Genomic DNA, 21,905 nt, shown 5'->3' on the forward strand with positions numbered 1-21,905 from the left:
TCTTAACGTCTTGGCATTAAGGCAGGACCCCAGCAGGTGACATAGCTTGGAGATGTTCCCTTCAGGCAGGAGGTAGCTGAAACCCATCTCTCCGTCTGGCCATTTGTGCATGATATGTCTATTTGCATACTGAATACAGGTACACAAGGACAGACTGCAAAAATCAACAGGGTAAAAAACCGCAGTGGGTATCCTGTGTATGAATAAAGACAAAGGGCTGGTATACCCTGAAGTGCACAGAGATACATAGAATCCTTCACCAAGGAGGCAAACTGTCAGCGTACAGGGGATGTTTCATAAGAGAAGGGTCAGAGTCAGCTGGCTGTAAAGCACTGCAAAGATTCTGGGCGAGCAATACCGGGTTAGACAGGAGAGTATCTTGTTAATTAACTCTAGGCTCTAAAATGCAGGTTATGATTTTATTTTGTATGTAGCCATTTGTTTCCAACACTTCTACTTGCTGCTACTTGTATCTCTGAGCTTTGTTAAACTAATATTGGATTTCACTATAGACAGATGTGAGTTCAGCAGAGCAGTGATCTGAAGTGGACCTGGTAAGCTGGGATGTACTGGTCCTTTGGGAGCAGCAAATCTGTGAATATCATGAGTGCCCAGGGGCTAGACACTCCAGGGAGAAGCTCACAGGGCTTGAATGTGCCCAGTACTAACCTAGAGGGAAGTGCGTGTGTTGCACCTGGCTGGTGGAGTGGGGGAGCTGAATGCCAGGCACAGACAAGGCTTCCTTGCACTAAGGGTGGGGTACCCCCAGGAAGCACCACACAGATCCAGACATGACCAACCACCAGGATATGCTGGACTCTGCAAACGACCCTTCAGCAGTGGGGCCAGAAGCCACGCTCCACTCAGGAATGATTGCTAGTTGGACACATTTCCCTTGTCCCACTTTGGGGAAAGTCTGGTACCCTGGAGAAGGAAGGTAGTGAAGCAAAGCATCCAGGGGCAGCAGGGCTCTTGGGGAGAGGAGCAGAGCAGGCCAGATATACCACTGGACACATACAGACCCGTGAAAAGTTTGATCCAAGTTATGACAAATAAAATGCACAAGGGTGTGATGCACGTGCACTTCCCTGCAAGACAGGACAGTTTCAACCAGTCATTTCCAGAAGCTGCAGTGGGAATTCAGGTAGGCAGGACATAACCCAGATTGGAATTTGGCCAGGACACTCTGGTTAACAGACTTACATATTTCAGGCAGAGCACTTTTGGTAAGAGTGTAACACCCACAAGTGCCCAGGGTCCTCAACTTTACTTTGTCAATTGAGTTCTTCATGGCAGGGACCATCTTCTCTTTATACACAATGTATCTAGTATAGTGGGGCCCAAGCAGGTTTTTAGGCACTACTGGAATACAAATAATAAGGACATCTCCAACAGCACAGTGCCCCCTAACACCATGCCAGGGCATTGATTCAGTACTGATAAAAGTACAAGTCCACTGAAAAACTAACACCCTGCTCTGGTGATCCTTAGAGCTCTCCCATCCAGGTCCTGACCTACAATGACCCTGCTCAGCTTGAGATCACATCATTACAGTACATGGTGATGTGTCTGCAAGCAAGAAGAGAGAGGATATGACTGAAGGAAGAGTCTAGGGCCTGAAACACACTGTATGGACTCCTTCAGTGAAAGGAAACTTACATGAATTCTAGGGCAGAGCCACCCAAAAGGAATGTAGTTCTGGGGTCAGTCCCTCCCAACTATTCAAGTGAAATAATTCCAAGCCAACAGGGGTCTCAGCCCCAGCACTGCCTCAGTACCACATACTGAGCACCAACAGCAGAAGGCAGTTAAGGGAAAGAATTTTTTGATGTTCCCAAAAATACACATATTAAAGTCCAGAGTAAACAAATGCAACCAGCAGCTGTTTCAGAGCCTTGGATGAATCAAATAGCTGCTCCCATTTGCTCTCAGCAGCAAAGAGCATTTATCCAACACTTAATATTCAGTACGTGGGAACCATCCCACACCACCAGCTAGAGAGGAATGCATCAGAGGCGGTCTGCTCAGACTGATGCTGCTCACTCTCCCTCTGTGTAATAATGGAGGGGGTACAGAAACTGGACAAGCGAAGGCAGCTAAGACAGCGTGTCTAACCAGGGCTGACATTTTTGGTATCTGTCCAATGACAGTAACCTGAGCATTAGGATGTCATGCTGTTGGTACTGCATCAGCACAACATGGTACTGTGGCCTCAAACCATCAGGTCACACTGAAGCATGTCATAAAACAGCAGGACTTTTGTGGGCTCTGAAAAGTATCTCGAGACCTGTTCGCTTCTGCCAGTCACATTAAGGATAATCCAGGAACTAACAGGGCAGGCTGGAAAGTGGAAGAGGAGACATCTTCCTATAAAAATATCTGATATGGACCATTGCTGGACACAGGTATCCAGGTAAAAAGACCATTGGTCTGCACTCAGAAGCCAATTTCTATAGTTTTAATTATTCCATTAAAGTAAGACTTGGTTTCCCATAGTAATATCCATTTCGTAAGTACTGCACCGATCTATACTAGGCAATTTCATGGGCCATGTATGTGTTGCTCAGCTCCCGTCAATGTACAGGGACAGTTATTTTGAAACCTTTTCCGCCTCTTGCTCATCTCACAGATACTCTGGGTTAGCGTCAGCCAGAAATGCCATGTCAGTCACACTCTGAAAACTGCGTCACTCTCTAGGTCACGGCAGCTCCTAAGGAGCCTCGGAGCAGTGGGCACGCAGTCTGCTCGCTGCCAAGTGCCATTGTGCGTCAGTTGCAAAACATTCAAGGGCAGAGTGGGTAACATGCACCTGCAGGCCAGTGCCTCTCCGGCACTTCTTCAGTTACAGAGACGCTGTACTCAGAGCTCCATCCAATCTCTTCGGCTGCTCTGCAAAGCTCTCTCCCATCTGCTGCAGCATTCCAGCTGCTCAGACAGAGATTGCTCTCCTTGCTCAGGGGGAATACTCTCCTGCTAACAGGATCCAAGCGTGAAAATGGAGGCTGCAAAAGCGTGTGTAACATACCTTTTTGTTACAATTCTGATTCTGCCGGTCTGGGATATAATCTAGACTTGCACTTTTAAACAGTTAGGGACTCCTCAACCTTTATACTGGGATGCATCAATATCGTAAACTTTATAAAACACTGGACTGCAGTTGACCTAGATACCCTTCCTGTCTGCATGTCTTGTCATATAGACAATATAAGCCATTGTTGTATCCATAAGGGGTGGATTGAGGGATCCATGGATCCTATGGATGGATGCACTGAACCTGTCATTCTATTGCAAACAAACCCATTAAACTAACATGACATTTGCTAGTCACCACCACGCTTGCATGTTATACCCCTTTCTCTCACCCTTTATCTTATCGAGTTAGATTGTAAGCTCTTAAGACTGTCTTACTATGCATCTGTACAGCACCTGGCACAAGACAAATGAGCTGTTGGGTCAGACAGAGGACTGTACATACCTTTCAACAACCGCGGCGGCGATCAGGGAAGGCATAATACAGAAGAGTTTAAAGAAACAGTCAATCTGTTTACACCCCAATATGTACCTCCCTTAAATATGACCTGAAGCACATACGAAGCTATTTAAAAATCTACGCTCCACAACAGAATACACATTGGCACCGAGGAGTTACAAATCAAAGCCAGACACATCCCATTATTATTATTATTAACTCTGGTTGAGTCCTTTAGGCACTGCTGGGATTGGGGCCCTATTGTGCCGAGCGCGGTCCATACACTCCCTACCCCACAACACTCAGAGCCTGAATAGACAGGTAGTACTATCATCCCCATTTTACAGATGGGGAACTGAGGCAGAGAGATGTGAAGCCCAAGGTCACATAGGGGATCTGTCATAGAACTAGGAATTGAACTCAGGTCCCCTGCTTCCAAATCGAATGCCTCAAGCACAAGACCATCCTTTGCTCACCATGAAGCACTGTACTGAATCATTGCACTCCAGAAAACATGCCCATAGCATTTTGGGGCATCCCAATACCGAAGAGGATGAAAATGCTTGGCTTATGGGGACGCGTAAGTACGAGCATAAGTGATGGCAAAGTCGTTTGCTGAAGAGCGAGCTTGTTTCATCTTACTCCCACTCTCCATGCGTAACTGCCACCCAGTGACAGTTAAGCACTCCGCATCTGTGTGAAATGCTCACTGCCTCCCACGCTAGTGGAACATTCCATTTAAATCCGTCTAATAAGATAATTGACACTGCACCGTGACTGATCCGCTGTCACTAGATTCAAACGTCAGCCTCTCTAGAAGCTTTGTGACTTCAGCCTTCACAGTAACAGCACGTTATGCCCGGCGGAGTGAGGATGCTGGGCCTCAGGAGATCTGAGTTGCACTCCTGGCTCTGCCACAGACTCCCTGTGGTAGACAAGGCCACACAGAGTAAGGGCCTCACATGGGCTGCGTGACCTTGGACAAGTAACTTCATCTCTGTGCCTCAAATTTTCCCCATCTGTAAAATGTACCTAATACCTTTACAGAGGTGACACAAGGTTTAGTTAATTAGGCATATAAAGGACTAAATGTCACTTTTTGTTCCCAAAGTCTTCAAACCCCAGGGAGCTAGCAGTTGTGTCAAGTAGAAAGCATCCTGAAACCAGAGCAAACAGACCCCTCAAGCAGGGCTTTGGAGCGGAGCCCTGAGCTGGAGAGTGGAGCAGCTCCGGAGCAGTGGAGCTGCAGGTTTTTGCCTGGAGCTGGAACAGAGCCGGAGCGCAGCTCCAAAGCCCTGCCATCAAGCCCTAGCCTGCAGGAGTTCTGCTAACAAGCTTACAATGGATTTGTCTAGAGGCAAATGTCCTGTATTAGCAGGCAACCTATTGACTAGCATCTGGCATCAGGGCAATCCTGCTAAGTTAGACTGTGATGGTGCTGAGAAGCAGACGTACATCTGGCATGTTAGTGCTATTTGCACATCTCTTTGTAATGACCATCGCTGTATTGTTTTAACAGGGGCTGCACAGAGTCAGCATGGTGGGGAAGATGCTTGCTCTGGTAGGAGCTTTCTGCAACATGCTTTGTTTGCCTGGGACATGTTTTACCAATTTCCATAGCACACACAGCCCTGGTGTTCGGTTCACAAGTTAGCAAGGACAGAAAGCCAATGAAAAGAATCAGTCCAACATTGAACAAAAGAGGGCCTTACGCTTTGCCTTTCACACTAGACTGGCTGTGAAGGAGCCTCAAGGGGACTGGATTCCTCTCAGTTTAGAAAGCACCACCATAATGGTGCATTCAAAATTTGGGAGCCAATTGCAAGAGCCTGCCAGCCAGTCTTATTCCACCTCTTGTCAAAGCAGTTGAGAGGCTGTTTCGGATAACCAGGTCCCAGACCAGTTGTATAGTAATATACCAGCTGTACATTAGGAAAGGCACCAGGGGCCACTGCTGTCATGCAGTAATCTAGATGTAGCAATGGGGCCAACAGAATCCAATGCTGAAAACCATTCTAGGGAATGGTGCATACATCCTCCATCCATGGACACACTCCAAACCATTCATCTAAATGTTTCCCCCTTTACTCACCATCTGTGTCAGCCACTAGGAAAAGCTAGAGTCCTAGTTCAGTAGAAAGGGCTCATGGAACATACTGGGGATGTTCCAACCCAAAAAGGCTCAGTCTCCCCAAGCAGCTACATAGCCACTGAACAAGATGCGACAAAGATGAACTCATATGTGGGCCTCTGGGCTGAATGACCAGCTGCCCTGTGCTTCCCTCTGAAGTCTCCCAGAGCAAGGCACAAGCCCACCCAAGGGCTATTCAGCTCACTCCTTAGAGATCAGTAGCTGAGTCAGAAATATCACATTAGGAGTAGCAGCAAAAACCGCCCAGTTATAGAACCAAAGCCCTTACCTTTATCCACCACGATGGGGATAGCATCACATAAGGCTGATTGAAATTTTGGCCTTTTTTGAACTACAAAATTTACCAATGGAAAAAAGGGGAAATTTAAAAAAAAAAAAAAAAAAAAGAGATTCCCCTCCCTCTACCCCCTACTTTTTAAGCCAGCTCTAATCACACTTACCTACATAGTCTCTGTCCCATGCACAGATCTCACGCCAGATTGAGAAGAATCATTGAAACCTATAGAATCACCTCATCGCCACTTTATTAATAATATTCCCTCACTTTGGGAGTTTCTAAGCAAAATGGTATTTTGGGAGGCTGAGAATATCCAAAGATGGTTCCTTAAACCAGGGCCTAACCAAGCGCAGCTGGCTGCTTGCCCTTTCACAGGCATGGATAGCCTTTACCAACAACAGTCCCACTGGCTTTAAGAATCAGCTGTGAAGGATGCAGCTCTGTCTTACAGATGGCTGCTCAGGGACCCACGCGTCAGTGAAGCAAACAGGGTAAAAAAAAAAAAAAACACACCACTAACCAGCACAGATGGCATGATTTTTCCTGTCCTTCTGACACTGTTCTCATGCCCATGGGCAAGAAATAAACTAATGAACTAATTTTACTAGATTAAAAGAATACTTAGATTGAAGCAGATTTTGATTATTTCTGAAGTATGGCAGTGAACGTAGCAGATTGAAATGGAAGGAAGAAATCTGTGCCCCGAACCCACCCTAAAGAAAGTTCCTCTAAAAGTCGGTGGTGCCCAACCTTATTGCACAGGAAGGCGCCATAAACCTAAGCACACCTTTGTGTGGGCCAAACCGATTCTACATATTTTAATAAGACAGAATGTTACCCATATTGATTTATATTTTATGTATTTATATAGAAACAACCTATCTACAGTATTGTCTATTTAGGCACTTGTGTAAGGTAAAATGTAAACATTACAAAACGCTAATGAATCGACCATTAGTATATTGTGTTGAAGCAGGCCGCAGGCCTTATGAAACGCTCTGGTGGGCTATGTACGGCCCGTGGACCCTGCTCTAAATAACTCATGATCTGACACCGGAGCCCTAACACCTGACGATGCCAGACGTTGCTGTTGAGAGTTCAGCTGTAGGAGAAGAGGTAGAAGTGCAACATCACTCACCGCCATGACGAGCTCAAAAGGGTATTTGTAGACTCGAACAGGGGACTGGTACTTCTGCACCATTTTTAACTGCACATCTGCAATGGGAAGGGAATAGTGGCTTTTAGATTTTTACCCTGAACACAAAAACTCTAATAAGCATCATCATATATTTTACACTTTTTATCACTAGACCTTAAAGTGCTGTGCAAAAGGAGGTCAGTATCATTATCCCCATTTTACAGATAGGGAAACGGAGGCACGGAGGGGTGAAGTAATTTGCCTAAGGGTCACCCAGCAGCACTGTCAGGAATAGCACCCAGGTCTCCCTTGTCCCAGTGTAATGCTGTACCCACTAGGCTACACTGTCTTGCATATAAGCAGTGCATGTTTCTGCGTCCCAACACCATTGCTGTGAATCCCACTTATAGCTTAAATGCAACTTACAACAGCAACAGACGTTCAGAGCATGAAACAGATTGCTAAGTCAAAGAGCTGCTTGACCATACCTGGGAGAGCGAGACCCTTGGGCGGCTCACCAAGCCTGAATTCTAACTTGTGTCTTCTACCCGCTGTCTCATACCACCACACAAATCCACAGTGCTGGAACAGTTACACCTGCATCTCCTTGTCTGGCACATGGGATTTAAAACATCTCTTAACCCACCTGATTAAGAGAGCCAAAGGAGGCAGAGTGCTTACAAAACCTGCCCACCACTTAACCAGGAATTGCACCCCACTGACAAGTGACAACGCCAACTGCTCACAGTGGAATGAAGGAAAACAACTGCCTCGGTTACAAGCAGTACAGACCTCAGCACTTCCTTTATCCAAGCCACCCATCAGAATTCCTCCGCTGCCTCCTTCGCTGGGGTTTTAACCCTCAAACACATGCCAGTAACAAGTATCCTGAGAGAATATATACACCCCTAGAAAAAGCTTGTTACATGGCTTTCTGCACATGTCCCATTAATACCAAGTGTCTGAGAATGCTAGGAACACAGAAGACAGGCTCTGGGTCTGAGAATCCACGCAGCTCCTACCCCACTCAAATTCCAGTGCCGAGCAGACACTGAAAGTACTGTCACTCAGCACGGAACTCAACAGCTAGGACACAGAACTAACCCCTGCTTTAAGATGAGGATTAGAGGTGAAAGAGCTAAAAGGTTCTAAGCAGCAATACACCCACCAGCCTCAGGAAGATTTCAACAAGAAAACCACTTTACCCTCTCACAGGGAAAGGTCTAAGCACCTCAATATTAGGAGGGGGGAGGGATTTGCAAAGAGAACAGCCTATCACAGTTCAGAAGTTTGGGGATAGCTCGTAGTAGAAGAGTCTCACGTTCAGCCAAAGACACACTTAATTCTTTCGATCCATACGACAGGTTCAGGGCTCAATGGATCTTAGAGAAACAGCATCAGCACTGAAATTGAATAGTGGCAGGCCCAACAGTGTGGAGAGACGCCATCACCAGGGCACCCGACACCAGCAAAAAGCAAACAGGGTGAGAGCAAATAAGCACTCAGAAAGCCAGGCTGGTATCACGTAACAGGTACCCGAGCCAAGAGGAGCACTGGGCACCTTGTGCCGTAAGGCTGTAATTTGATTATGTAGCTGTGGTACCTGGCCTGTGCAGGGACTTCTGGGTAAGCGCTAACACAGTGGAACAACCCTAGCAGCCAAAGGTATTTAGCCGTGATCCGGTTAGCACTCGCTGACCTGGCTCCCATATATGAAATCCATGCCCTCTCTCTACAGGGGGGCAACGAGTCCTGCACAGAGAAAGCAGCAACCTAGAAAAGAGCAGTCAGTCTTAATCTGTGTCCACACTAGAGAAATGAGCCACTGCTAACGGAACCTGCAGAATGGCAGCAGCATAAGGTCCAATGAGGCAGAAGAACAGTCGCCATGCTGGTTTAGGAACAGTTTTGTTTCGCCCGTACTTGCGCTGCACCACACTGTTACAGAGTTACCGCCCCGCTGGGTGCCTATTCCACACTTCCCAGCCAAATTCCCTGTAGCAGTGGCTTGAGAAAGAGTTTGAAAGGTCTAGGAGTCAAGGGGGGCTGTGGGAGAAAATATCAAACTCAAAATGCCCCAGAAAATTCCCCATCATTCCCAGGGAAAAGGTGCTGGCATAATTTCCATTTTCAGAAAAGCTTTAGGAATTCAGGATAAATGCCCCTCTTTCACAGCCAGAATGGCTTCTGCCGAAGCTTCTAAACAGCACTCATGAGACATCGAAGGTAGCCGTGGAATGTACCTGCTGAGTACCTGAGATAGAGACTAGCAGTTGAGGAATTTCGTGCTACATCATACATACAACTCCCCCCTCTGGACAGTACTTAGCACTATGTTAACTGGATAAAGTTTAGTTCGTGGCCATGGTCTGCGCCCACTCTCTAATGGGCTAGAGTTGTCCTTCAGACCTGGGACAAGCAGAAATGGCTGCAGAACTTCAGATAGAAGGAGACTTGTCCATCCTTCTGTGGTCAGACAGTACAGACACTGCAGCCCCTTAACTACCCAGATGACAGCACTGCTCCCCATGGAAAACACCATGAAATCCTCCTATAGAAACCTGACCTGCCTAGTTACTGGTCAGTTGGACCAGTTTAGGGTTCAGAAATCCATGGTGGCAGATGTCATCATGAAGGTAGGTATGCAGGAACACTACATAAAATGCATTGCAGGGGCATGTTACTGAGACGACCAGTATAGCAGAGATCATTGAGGAATTTTTCAGCAGTGGATTTCCCAAACTGGGCAGGAGCTATTGATGGAACCCATGTGGCCAGTCTCCAGGAATATATTAACCAATGGATACTATTCGGTAGTGGTGCAAGCCTTAAATGGATCACCTGGGCAAGGGCCCAGCTGTGTAGAGAATGGCCCAGTGACATGCCCACGGCAATTTTTTTTTCCAGAAATTCAAGACTTTGAGGGAAAGGGACTATATTCCCACTGAGGAAGGTTAACAAAGCCTCCATCTCTATTGTGATTCTAGGTGAGCCTGTCTACCCACTTTTGCCGTGGCTCATGAAGTTATTCCCAGGTTACACAAACCTTAGATAGTGGTGAATCAGCTACAGATTCTGGGGTGGGGGGGACAACATGGTGGAGGAGTGATGCTGGAGATTTCCTAACCCACAACAGTTTAGTAACTAATATAGCAATAATATCTACCTGCTGCAATTTGAACAAGTAAATAAGGGCAATTTGAACAAGTAAAAGAAAAAGGGGGTCCTTAATGAGTAGGGAAGTGAGTAGGCAGCAGGGCAAGCAGCAACCTATGCATGGAAAGGCAAGCTATTGCACCTGGGGCTGTTGTTACTGATTAGCCCAGCATGCTGTTCAAATTAGAGGTTTCAGAGTAGCAGCCATGTTAGTCTGTATTCGCAAAAAGAAAAGGAGTCAAATAAATTTGTTAGTCTCTAAGGTGCCACAAGTACTCCTTTTCTTTTTGTTCAAATTAGAACTATTCTGTACCCTTTGCTATACAGATGGGAGAACTGGGGAAAGAACATTTTCTTTAGAATCGGACATTCAGGCTAACATCTAGCTTACCATTTTTATTATTCCCATGAGGGCTTTTCCTTTTATCTTTGTACAGGCAAAAAGATTTTATGACGTGTAGCCAGATGTATGGAAACAGAGGGTGGGAATTTCACAGGAACCACAACAACGAAAGAGCACAAGTGCAACTAAAAAAAAAAAAAAAAAAAAAAAAAATATCAATGGGACTTGTGCTCCCAAATCACTTACACACTTCACTGCAGCACTTACTTCTAGGTGGGGTTTCAAGAGTGCTTTGGGGAGTAGGGGACACTTTGAATGGTTTCCTGCAGTTATTTCTCACTGTTTAGCAGCAATTTGGCTTCGAGTTGGAGGGCCATTGTGGAGGACAAAACTGTTGAGCAACTGATATTAAAAACAGTCCTACTTGTCTGACTTTTTCCTGGAATCTGCTATATTACACACACACAATGACCAGCTGCAGTATCAAACCAGACTAGCATCTACAGTAACTAAAGCAATAGTATTTTACAGAAAGAAGTGCATGTTTGGGGCTCTCATTTTCCTTGCTCCATTCATGTGAAAGTGGGGAATACCTGAGAAACTACAGGAGAGTAGGGGGAAGGTCAACAGTAGTTGCTGTCCTGGTTACCACATTTGTATTGGCAGGAGCCAGTTGCTGGATCAACTGTTACGTCATGTTTTCTTGACCTTTTAAGTTCTCTCATTGGAACCATCTGTTCTCATGTCACTCTTTCCTCACCTTCTGGAAATCTCTGGAGATTCTAGAATCTCCTGCCGAAAGCTGTTGTGTCCTCCAGAAGTGAGCCTCATCCTCATAACCAAAGCATTTGATCAAAATCCCTCTTCCATCTCTCTTGATGAGAAGCAATAGGACTTTCCAGCTTCTCTTTTTTCCTGGATCCGAGATCCACCAACCATTCCACCACTCTGGATCCTGTCCACCTGCCTCTATGCCTAAGGAGCAATACAGCCATTACAATGAAAAATAAGTGGCAGGGTTATTAACCTAGCAATATCTCATCCATTCATTGGAATACCAAGGGATGCAATAAAATTAGGATACAAAAGTGGAGTGGTGGAACGGAAGGAGGAATCATGGAGACTCGCAAAACAAGGAGGAGCAAACACTTCCAGCTACCTGTGAAGGTTTAACAGTCCTCTTATCAGTAAATGAGTGGTATTGTTAATGACAACCCAGAGAAAAAAAATTTCCATATGGTTTCAAGATAAACCCCTGTTGATACCTAATACAATGCAAAGCTGCATACTTGGCATAGAAGGCTCCCCATTCCCAGGTTTCTCCTCCTGCCAAACTGGCTTGAATGCCATGAGCTGTAGCTCATGAAAGCTTATGCTCAAATAAATTTGTTAGTCTCTAAGGTGCCACAAGTCCTCCTTTTCTTTTTGCCACAGTGTGGCTGGGTCCTGGGATTTCCCAGAGAGATCCTAGAAACATGTTGGGAATCTCTCAGTCTGGCATCTCCCATGACAGCTCCTCATTCCTCTTGGGCACCCGGTTCAAAAGGTGGCATTCACACTACTGCATTGCAAGTAGCCTCCATGCTAGTCAGTAGCACAGGAGGTTTCATGGAAGGTCCAATGACTCAGTCCAGCTTAGAGAACAGATACATTTTACATGCAGAGCTGGACCTACTTTTGCTGACCCGGGCTTTATTGGAAGGAACTCTGGTACCAATATTTAATCTTTTCACAGCATCTCTTGGTGTTCTGATTAAAGCCCATCTCTGCTAGTTGCCTGGACCCCCCGTTACACAGCACAGTGCTCCTTACAGAGTTCAGCCTCTCCCGGAGCTCATCTCCCCAGATGGCTACCAGCACCTGCACGTCAGCCTCAGCAGGCTTCCAGGAAAAAAAACGCTAGACATGCTAGCAGATGAACCAAGATGAAGTTGATCACTGGCTAAACAGCATACAACTGAGCCCCATGGTGCGTGCGGTGCTATTTGTACAGCTAAGTGGCTTCAAACAAACTTGTCCCTGGTGTAGTGGAGTTCACAGAGCGGAACTGACAGGCTTTCTAGACAGCGACTGATGCACTAAGAACAGAGGTAGGCAAACTACGGGCCTGCAGGCTACATCCGGCCCGCAGGACCATCCTGCCCAGCACCTGAGCTCCTGGCCCAGGAGGCTTGCCCCTGGCCTCTCCCCTGCTGCTTCCCCTCCCCCGCAGCCTCAGCTCACTACGCCGCCGGCGCAATGCTGTGTCCTGGTGCCTGTCCTGGTGCAGCCGTGCCGCCAGCCACTGGTGCTCCAGGCAGTGCGGTAAGGGGGCAGTGAGTATGTGTGTGTGGGGGGGGGGGGGGGGTTGGATAGAGGGCAGGGGAGTTCGGGGGATGGTCGGGGCCGGGAGTGGTCAGGGATGTGGATAGGGATGGGGGCAGTCAGAGGGCAGGGAACAGGAGGGTTGAATGGGAGCAGGGGTCCCGGGGTGGGGCAGTCAGGAAGGAGAGGAGGGGTTGGATGAGGTAGCAGGGGGCAGTCAGGGGCAGGGAGTGGCGGAGTGGATAGGGCAGGGGTCTCGGGGTGGGGGCAGTCAGGAAGGAAGGGGGGTTGGATGGGGCAGGAAGTCTGGGGGCGGTCAGGGAACAGAGCGGGGGGGGGGTGTGGATGGATGGGGCAGGGGGTCAGATAGGAGGCAGGGGCCAGGCCATGCCTGGCTGTTTGGGGAGACATAGCCTCCCCTAACCGGCCCTCCATACAATTTCAGAAACCTGATGCGGCCCTCAGGCCAAAAAGTTTGCCCACCCCTGACTAAGAAGATCTACCACACTACCGGGACTGTTATGCAGGCATGCCCTGTTCACAAAAGGTACAGCACCGGTGGAGAAGGGACTGAAGCAGACCTTTGAGCAAGGCTCACCATTGTATCGTCTTCAAACGGTTTCATGATATATTCAGATGTTCCTATTGCTGCACAAGTCATGGATGCAATGTGTGTTACTAGTGTGCCAAGAAAACCCAAACTACCAGTATGCCAACCCAGAGAACAGCTGGGCCTGCTTTAACCCTGCACTAAAGCCAGTCAAGGTGCACACAGGAGCGGAGCCAAATATATCAGTACTTTTATAGTAACTTGGGGGGGCCAGCCTTTGAAGTTAGAAATATTTGGGGCCTCGTTTTCAACAACCCACAGTTCTCAGTGGCATCAAATGGAGTTGTGGACAACCAGCCCTTCTGAAAGTCCTTTGTTTAAAAATATTATTTAGGAGGTCAGTTAGTAAGACCCACACAAAACCAGAGCTTAGCATTCCATCCACTGAATTCCATATTACATTTAAATGCAAGGCACACTTCTCCAGTATCGCTGTCTCTGATCTAAAAAACACAGTGTCACGTACATAAAAAACAAAACAAAAAAACCCTAACACCATCAAAGAAACTCTATCAAAGCACACCTCTGAACAAACACAATTTGCACCTGGAGAGAGGAGAGAACAAACACATGAAAGTCATTTATCATGTTGCTTAATACACTACTGGAAGATTATTACTCTGATACCATGGTGATGAGCACAGAATAAGAACCTATATACAAAAAAGAGTTTAATGATAACCGTGATGAGGCTGGAGCAGACATGCCAATGTTAGCTCTGTGTTCATTTCAAGCCCAGGCAGAAGGGAAGAAACTTTGAAAGGTTAAGACTGCTAAGGGAAAAGAGTTGTTTTCAAGCTTTTAAAACAACCAGAAGGCAAGAAGTTAGCTATGGGAACCAGAAATAGAAGGCAACAAGAATTTAGTCTGTTTTTTTCCTAAATGAATTTTAGAGTGTAAAGATAAGTGTTTTCAGGCTTGTCAGTTATTCATCACCACTCCAACAGCTTTACTCCTCTCTCTGCTCCCCTGAGGCTCTTAACTACGATCTTCTCCAACTTCTCCCATCAGCAAGACTGATTTTTTTTTCCACGTCTCCTTCATTCCACCCACTCGTCCCCTCCCTTCCCTGTACTCATCAGCCCACTCTCCTACCCACAGAGATAGTGCCTGCACCAGGCAACTTTAGAGAAAAAAAATCCCACCCGTGCTAGTGCTTGTTCACTTGCACCAGCGGAGCCCTAGTACACGCCAGCCTCTGGCGTTCTATCAGAGAGAACCAGATACTCCCGTCCAGCACCACTGACACAGTCTTGCCTTAGGGCTGCCAACTTGCAGCTGATGCAGTGGGAATTTTCTTCTAAGCTACTCTAGAGTAGCCTTACTATCACTGTGAAGTCTTGAGCACCTAATGGGCAGAAATCAAATCCCTGGTTGGTTCAAGTGAGGATAGACCATTAACTTCTTCCACATCACACAGCAGTTTGCCCCTAACCATTGTTACAAGTCTGGAGCTACCAAAGGGTGCGGGACACACTGGATCAGCAGGCATCAGCACATTTCAGGACTTAAGTGCATTGGGAAGGCTTCAAGGAGTCCCACATTGGAGCAGTTGAGGAGAAAGGGTGATATAGGTCAGCATTCAGAGACATTAGAGGAGTTATGTGGGAGCCCAAGACAGGATTAATACAGAGGGCTGCAGGTCAGTTTGAAAAGCATCAGCAGAGCTGTGTGAGAGCCCAAGACTGGAGCAGCGGGGCAGGGAACAAGTTTCCAGACTTTATGGTTGCAAAGAAAAGCTGCTTGATGGGACCCACAGAAGTGCCATCTTCCTGAGGCTGCAGGCTGGTAGCTCCCGTGCCAGAGCTGCTGCTCAGCACCTAACTTTACTTAGCTGGGTAACTGACCTGAAGAGCTCTGTGTAGCTCAGAAGCTTGTCTCTCTCACTAACAGAAGTTGATCCAATAAAAGTTATTACCTCACCCATCTAGTCTCTCCAGTTTTACAGGGGCTGTTTAGAACCCCAGGGGCAGCAGCAAAATTGTCCAGGGTCAAATCAATTCCCTGCTGCACAAAGCTCAGAGCAGCAAGGAAGGCTGGCACTGGAGTTACACAGAGGAAGAGATTCCCTGCGCCCTGCCCCTCACCCAGGAAGACGGGGCTGGAGCGGACACGATCCGCCCGACAGGGGATGCGGCGAAATGGTTCTTCCCAGCTGGGTGAGGCGGTGAGCAACAGCAAGCAGGGTCTAGGGCCAGCCCCAGTCTGGACCCCACACAGCTCCTCGCCTCGGAGCGGGAATGGGGAGCTGGGTTTCGACCACAGCTGTGGGGCGACTCCCCAGCGTCCACCCCGCTCTCCGGGGCGGGCAGCTCATGGCACCGTCCCCAGGCCCTGCCCGCAGAGCCCGGGCGCCGTAGCGGACGGCTGGGGTGCGCCACCTGCCAGGGCAGAACTAGCCCAGTACGGAGGGAACCGGAGCTCCGACCCCCCGGGATGCACCAGAGCCGGGACCGGCCCGGGACGGCAAAGCAGAAAGGGCGGGGACGGAGGCAGGGAGCCGCCCGCAGAAGAAGGGGGAGGGGGGCCCAACTCGGAGGAGGCACCTGGCCGGGGGCTGGCAGCACGGAGCTGCGGGGGAGCCGGGCCCAGCCGGGCAGCGACAGGGAGCCGGGCCGGGGGCGGGAGCCGGGCCGAGAAGCTGCAGGGAGCTGCGGGGGAGCCGAGCCGAGGGGGGGCGGGGCGGGGAGCCGGGGGGAAGCCGAGTCAGACAGCGGCACGGAGCTGCGGGGGAGCCGGCCGGCAGCGGGAGCCGGGGGCGGGGGGCAGGGCGGGGAGCCGGGGGGGAGCCGAGTCAGACAGCGGCACGGAGCTGCGGGGGAGCCGGCCGGCAGCGGGAGCCGAGCCGGGGGCGGGGGGGAGCCAGACAGCGGCAGGGAGCTGGGGATGCTGCCCCGGCTGCGGGGTACCGCAGGGGCTGGGAGCCGGCCCCACTCTCCGGCACTCACCCTCACACCGCGCCGCGGAACAGCCGGACCGGATCCATGGCGGAGGCAGCGGCCCGGCCTCCTGCTGCCGCGGCTGCTCTCCCGCTCACCGGCATACAGCAGCCCTTCAATCGCCGCGCCGCCAGCGCCCCGCCCACTGTGCCGCACAGCCCCGCCCATGCACAACCCTCCCATTTCATAGCCCCGCCCTCTGTGCCGCAATGCCCCGCCCACGACAGAGCCACGCCCACTGCCCCCCCGCTCCGGGCCCAGTTAAGACTGCAGATTTATTACAGCCCTTTTCACCAAAAGCAAGGCAGAGCGACCCCGAGTGCAGCAGAAATGGGGGTACTACGTGTACTCCCTGCTTTTTTATTACAAAATGTCCTCCTGCTGGCCCTGCAGAGGGGCACTGCCCCCTTCTGCCCCCCAAGAGCATCCTCCATGCCAGCCCCACAACCCTATTCCTGCCTGGTGAGGCTTGCAGGGTGAGTAGGGGCTGGAGAGCAAGCTCACTTTGCATCCACATCAAGCAGCAGGGGCTCCTGCAGTTCTGGTCAGGAGGGTAGGGTAGGGGGAAGGCCAACCTGAGGAGCAGTGCGGTACTGCAACCCTCCACACCTGATCATCATGCCAGGAGCAGGATGCTAGGCCCAGCCCCCTGGAGAGGAGCTGCACTGCAGGGTAACTACAGCACAGGCTTGCTCTCCAACTTCCACCCCCAGGAGCTGCCCTTCTCCCGGAGCTGGGGAGCAGGCTCGCTCTTCAGCTTCCCCCCCATCTCCCACCCCTCTGCATGGGCTGACACCCACCAACCACTATTTGAGAAAATCAGTCAGGACAAAGCATCACAAGCCAATAGAAAAATCACACTGTGACTTTTGTCCCCCGTAACTAACCTGCAACCCTGGTTAGCCATGGTATCACCTAGAGCCCCACCAGCTACCCTAACCCCCTTTGCACCACACAGCCCCCGACCCTGCCTCAAGCGCTACCAAACAGCTGCCCCCCACCGCACCTGAAGTCCTGCTGCAACCTACAGCCCCACCTAGCAGCTCCACTCCCTCCAGTATTATGTTTGGGCTACTGTGGCCCAATGAATCATAGAATATCAGGGTTGGAAGGGACCTCAGAAGGTCATCTAGTCCAACCCCCTGCTCAAAGCAGGACCAATCCCCAACTAAATCATTCCAGACAGGGCTTTCTCAAGCCTGACCTTAAAAACCTCAAAGGAAGGAGATTCCGCCACCTCCCTAGGTAACGCATTCAAGTGTTTCACCACCCTCCTAGTGAAAAAGTTTTTCCTAATATCCAACCTAAACCTCTCCCACTGCAACTTGAGACCATTAATCCTTGTTCTGTCATCTGCTACCATTGAGAACAGTCTAGATCCATCCTCTTTGGAACCCCCTTTCAGGTAGTTGAAAGCAGCTATCAAATCCCCCCTCATTCTTCTCTTCCGCAGACCAAATAATCCCAGTTCCCTCAGCCTCTCCTCATAAGTCATGTGTTCCAGTCCCCTAATCATTTTTGTTGCCCTCCACTGGACGTTTTCCAATTTTTTCACATCCTTCTTGTAGTGTGGGGCCCAAAACTGGACACAGTACTCCAGATGAGGCCTCACCAATGTCGAATAGAGGGGAATGATCACATCCCTTGATCTGCTGGCAATGCCCCTACTTATACAGCCCAAAATGCTGTTAGCCTTCTTGGCAACAAGGGCAAACTGTTGACTCATATCCAGTTTCTCGTCCACTGTAACCCCAGATCCTTTTCTGCAGAACTGCTGCCTCGCCATTTGGTCCCTAGTCCGTAGCGGTGCATGGGATTCTTCTGTCCTAAGTGCAGGACTCTGCACTTGTCCTTGTTGAACCTCATCAGATTTTTTTGGCCCAATCCTCTAATTTGTTTAGGTCCCTCTGTATCCTATCCCTACCCTCCAGCGTATCTACCTCTCCCCCCAGTTTAGTGTCATCTGCAAACTTGCTGAGGGTGCAGTCCACACCATCCTCCAGGCTATGCTGTACCTGCTAGTAAGGCTAAGAAGTGTACTGTAACTAACATGTATGACCACATACACAGGCCTAGTTCTTATTACAATTTATATACTGTATTCTTTGAGAAATAAATGTAACCCGTTTGGGATTTAGAGAGCACAGCCCCATTAAAACATTGTCCTGAGGCAGTGGGAGTGCCGATTGCTCTAGGATAAGGAAGTGCAGGTTGTACCAGGGGAGTAGAGAGGGAGCGCGACAGGGTGGGTGTGTCTCGAGCTCCAGTCATAAGGACCTACAGCAAGCAGGCCCTCACAAAGGGAAGCAGCTGAGAACCAGCCCGAAGCCTAGGAGGTACAGAGCAGCCGACCAGCACCGCCCCAGGACAGGAGGAGCACTGTGCCAGGGAGGAATCACTCGAGAAAGACAAAGTGGAGCTGGACCCAGTATCACTGTTGCCCAGAGCTGCATGGAGCTGTGAGTACTGGAGCTTGCGACCTTGCATTGGGAATAAGGAGGGAGGCTATAGTGGGAGATTGTCGCAGAAGAAGACACCAGAGAAGGTTGTTGAGGAAAGATGACTGGAGGTGGCGACCACAACCAGGAGCACCCAAGACTCACGGCTGGATTGGAACTCTGCCCAGGATTCCTGAACTCTGAGTGTAGACGCATTGCTCGGTGTCTGCCCTTTCAGACTGTGGCACCATGGGGCCTTTCCCCAACAAACTCCTCTTGGAATACCCAGGGAACCAGGGAGCATCAAGGGTGTATCCAGAAAGCAGCAGCAGCAGGGAAATTCTAGAATCTGTCCTGGAAGTTTTTGGTTAGGTTTTGTATTTCAGAATCCAGTGTAGAAGGAAGGTCCCCATAGAAAAGTAGCACTCTGTGGACAACCCCCTCCGTATTGTTGCACTAAGCCATTTTCCATCCTCCTTTCACATGTGCTTAATGATGATCCAGAGAAAATCAGTCTTGTTTAAACATTAAAGAGCCTCTTTAAATATTAAACTGCAAAGTTCACCTGGTTGTTAAAGCTGTATTTAAAGCAGGTTGGAAGCGAGTTTCCATTCTCCAGTATTGGGCTTCCATGCAGCTTGTGTCACTCAATGGCGGGCCACTTTTCAGTACATCCACCAGCATCATGAGACTCAGAAATGCCAGCTCACTCCAAAGCGTGTTTCAGGGACATTTAGCTTGGGGATGAGAAATGGTTCTCAGCCAATAAACTTTCTAATTTTTAATCTAGCTTCATTTAACAAAAAGGCAGCAATCAGTTTCACTGGGCTTAGGGGTAAGCAAAAGCTTTCCCAACTAGGAATGTCCTTGACATGATTCATTCTGGGGAGATTTCTACAGAGAAATAAAATAAAATAATTATTATTATGATGCCCCTTTCTAGAGAGGTTCTCGTACTAGACTCTCAAACCCACTTACTGTGCTTTGCAAATACTGATGTAGCTTCACAACACCCCAGCAAGGTAGGTCAGTATAATTACCCCATTTTACAGATGTAGAAACTGAGGCACAAAGGGATGAAGTGAGTTATCCGAGGTAAAAGACTGAGTCAGCACCACAGCTGGGAAGAGAATCCAGATCTCGAGTCCCCACCAACTACTCACCCAAATGATCCCTCATACAACAGCCTTACCTATCCCATCACAAAATATTGTATCAGTGGTTCTTTACTGCACATATCTGCATCACTATTGATCCTTCAAGATTTTACCATTGGTACCTGGCTGTGCAGCCTCCTCTTTTGTAGCTGTTAAATATTTTTGCTCATATCTTTTTTGTTTTGTTCATTAGGAAAAACAACACAAAAACAAATAAGCAGTAAGAACTGAATCTTCTGTCATGCTTAAGCAAAAATGCACAGATATAGTGAGTAAGAAACACCAAACCAGTGAGATTCAAACCCCACAGCCTTCCAGGCCAAACTCCAGCCATTTTCATTTTGCTTCGATGCGTGATTGCAAGTTTATGTGGTTGCAGTGCACTGAATGCAATCTAGGATTATGGTTTAATTACTTTAATGGGACAGTATGGGCTCCCCTCTAGTGGATAACCCTTGTTATTTTTCACTAGTTTTAACTGCAGGTTGTAGACTAATGCATTATAGGGCTTCCTCATCTTTCTTGTAAATGCTTCTCCTCATTTCCATTAGAACATTTTGGGATCCCAGATACATGGTCATAACAGCCACTGAAACCAAGAGATCTTTTAGATACTACAGTGATAAGTTTTATAGAGAATTCTACAACAGTGTCATACCAATTGCAACTGAAGGCGGAATTAAGCGCTTTATGGGAGCGCTAGAACAGGACCTGTATAAATAAGATGCATTTCAGTTAGGTGCCTTCTCAACTGACTTTTATGCACATGCTATTTGTTTCTTTTTCCCTTTCCCATTTTGTCTCCGAGTTACTGTGGGAAGATGTCAGTGTTCCTGCTCTGCTTTCTGCCTCCAACCTAATACCATATGCGTAACAGTAAGGCACGACAACAATTTTATCATAGCAAAAATCTACATCAATTCTGGCAGCCTTCTCCTCCTCAGAGCTTAGCTTTCAATGTTTCTCTGAAAGGGTAGAGGCTAGTAACAAGACTATTAATAGGAGACTGTGCTTGAAGCAATCTCAAAGGGGACATGACTTGTGCGATGAGATACTGTCAGAAAACAATAGGGTCAGGCTAAAAAATTGACTCTTTTGAAAACCATGTAAAAGTCTTCCCGAAAGGGTCCTGACTGTCTGGGTACAGGAACCCGGGGGATTTCTTTTCCCAAATGGATTGCTGAAAGTACAGAATCCTCTGGTCTTCAGAGGCTAAAATCTGAAAGGCTCTTCTCCTTGTAGAAAGTGGGTGGGCAGAGGGCTGTAGCTATAGTCTTACATTTTCATGGATATTGGGTAGAGGAAATGAATTGTACTGGGTTAGTGTCTGTTTCCTTCCCTCTCCACTTATTTGGTTAGGTCATACAATGCTTTCCATGCAACACTTTGCTTTGCCATGTTTTCTTTGCCCAGATCATCATGCAGTGTAATATATTTGTATAATTCTTATCTTCTTTCATTCTCGTTAAAATGAAAGTCACCTTACCATGGGAAGTATTAGAGATTGAAAGGACCTAGTAGGTCATTTAGCCGAAAGTCCCCCATCTCTTACACCATGCTAGTTGTTTACTTGGCTGCTGTCCTCCATCCCAGAGCTGGCTGCATGTTAGTGGTGAAGTGATTTTTGTATGTATATTGTTTGTAAAGTGCTTTAGGATCTTTTGGGACAAAAAGTCACATATAAATAAGTGAATACAGGTATGACGTTGCACTCCATATTTTTATAAAAATATGTTTAGAAATGTGGATATGATGTAACTGGAATATGCTTTATGCAAAAGGTTACAAAGCTTATAATCTACTGAGTATCGTCATCCTATTTGTATGAATGTATCATTCTTGTATCTGAAACTAGGAATATGATATATAACTTTGAGGTCCTATTGTAATTATGCAAAGTGTGGGCCATTAATGGTGGTTTA

General features: G+C 48.1%; 1 protein-coding gene across 3 annotated transcripts in view; it reads right to left on the reverse strand.

Moving 5' to 3' along the window:
• The window catches only part of SEC14L5 (SEC14 like lipid binding 5), a 58,349-nt gene extending 41,834 nt beyond the window's left edge, over nt 1-16,515 (reverse strand). The window contains exons 1-2 of one of the 3 annotated variants that reach the window (XM_043523387.1): nt 16,391-16,515; nt 7,037-7,106 (exon numbers count right to left, since the gene is read on the reverse strand). In XM_043523387.1, the coding sequence (XP_043379322.1) occupies nt 7,037-7,099 (63 nt within the window). In that variant the 5' untranslated portion in view covers nt 7,100-7,106; nt 16,391-16,515. Of the gene's footprint in view, nt 1-7,036; nt 7,114-16,390 lie in introns of all 3 variants that reach the window. The other 2 variants (XM_037910205.2, XM_037910204.2) reach the window with 2 other exon arrangements.
• Nucleotides 16,516-21,905: the final 5,390 nt, after the last annotated feature.

This window comes from Chelonia mydas, chromosome 10, assembly GCF_015237465.2.
Source record: "Chelonia mydas isolate rCheMyd1 chromosome 10, rCheMyd1.pri.v2, whole genome shotgun sequence".
NCBI lineage: Eukaryota > Metazoa > Chordata > Testudines > Cheloniidae > Chelonia > Chelonia mydas.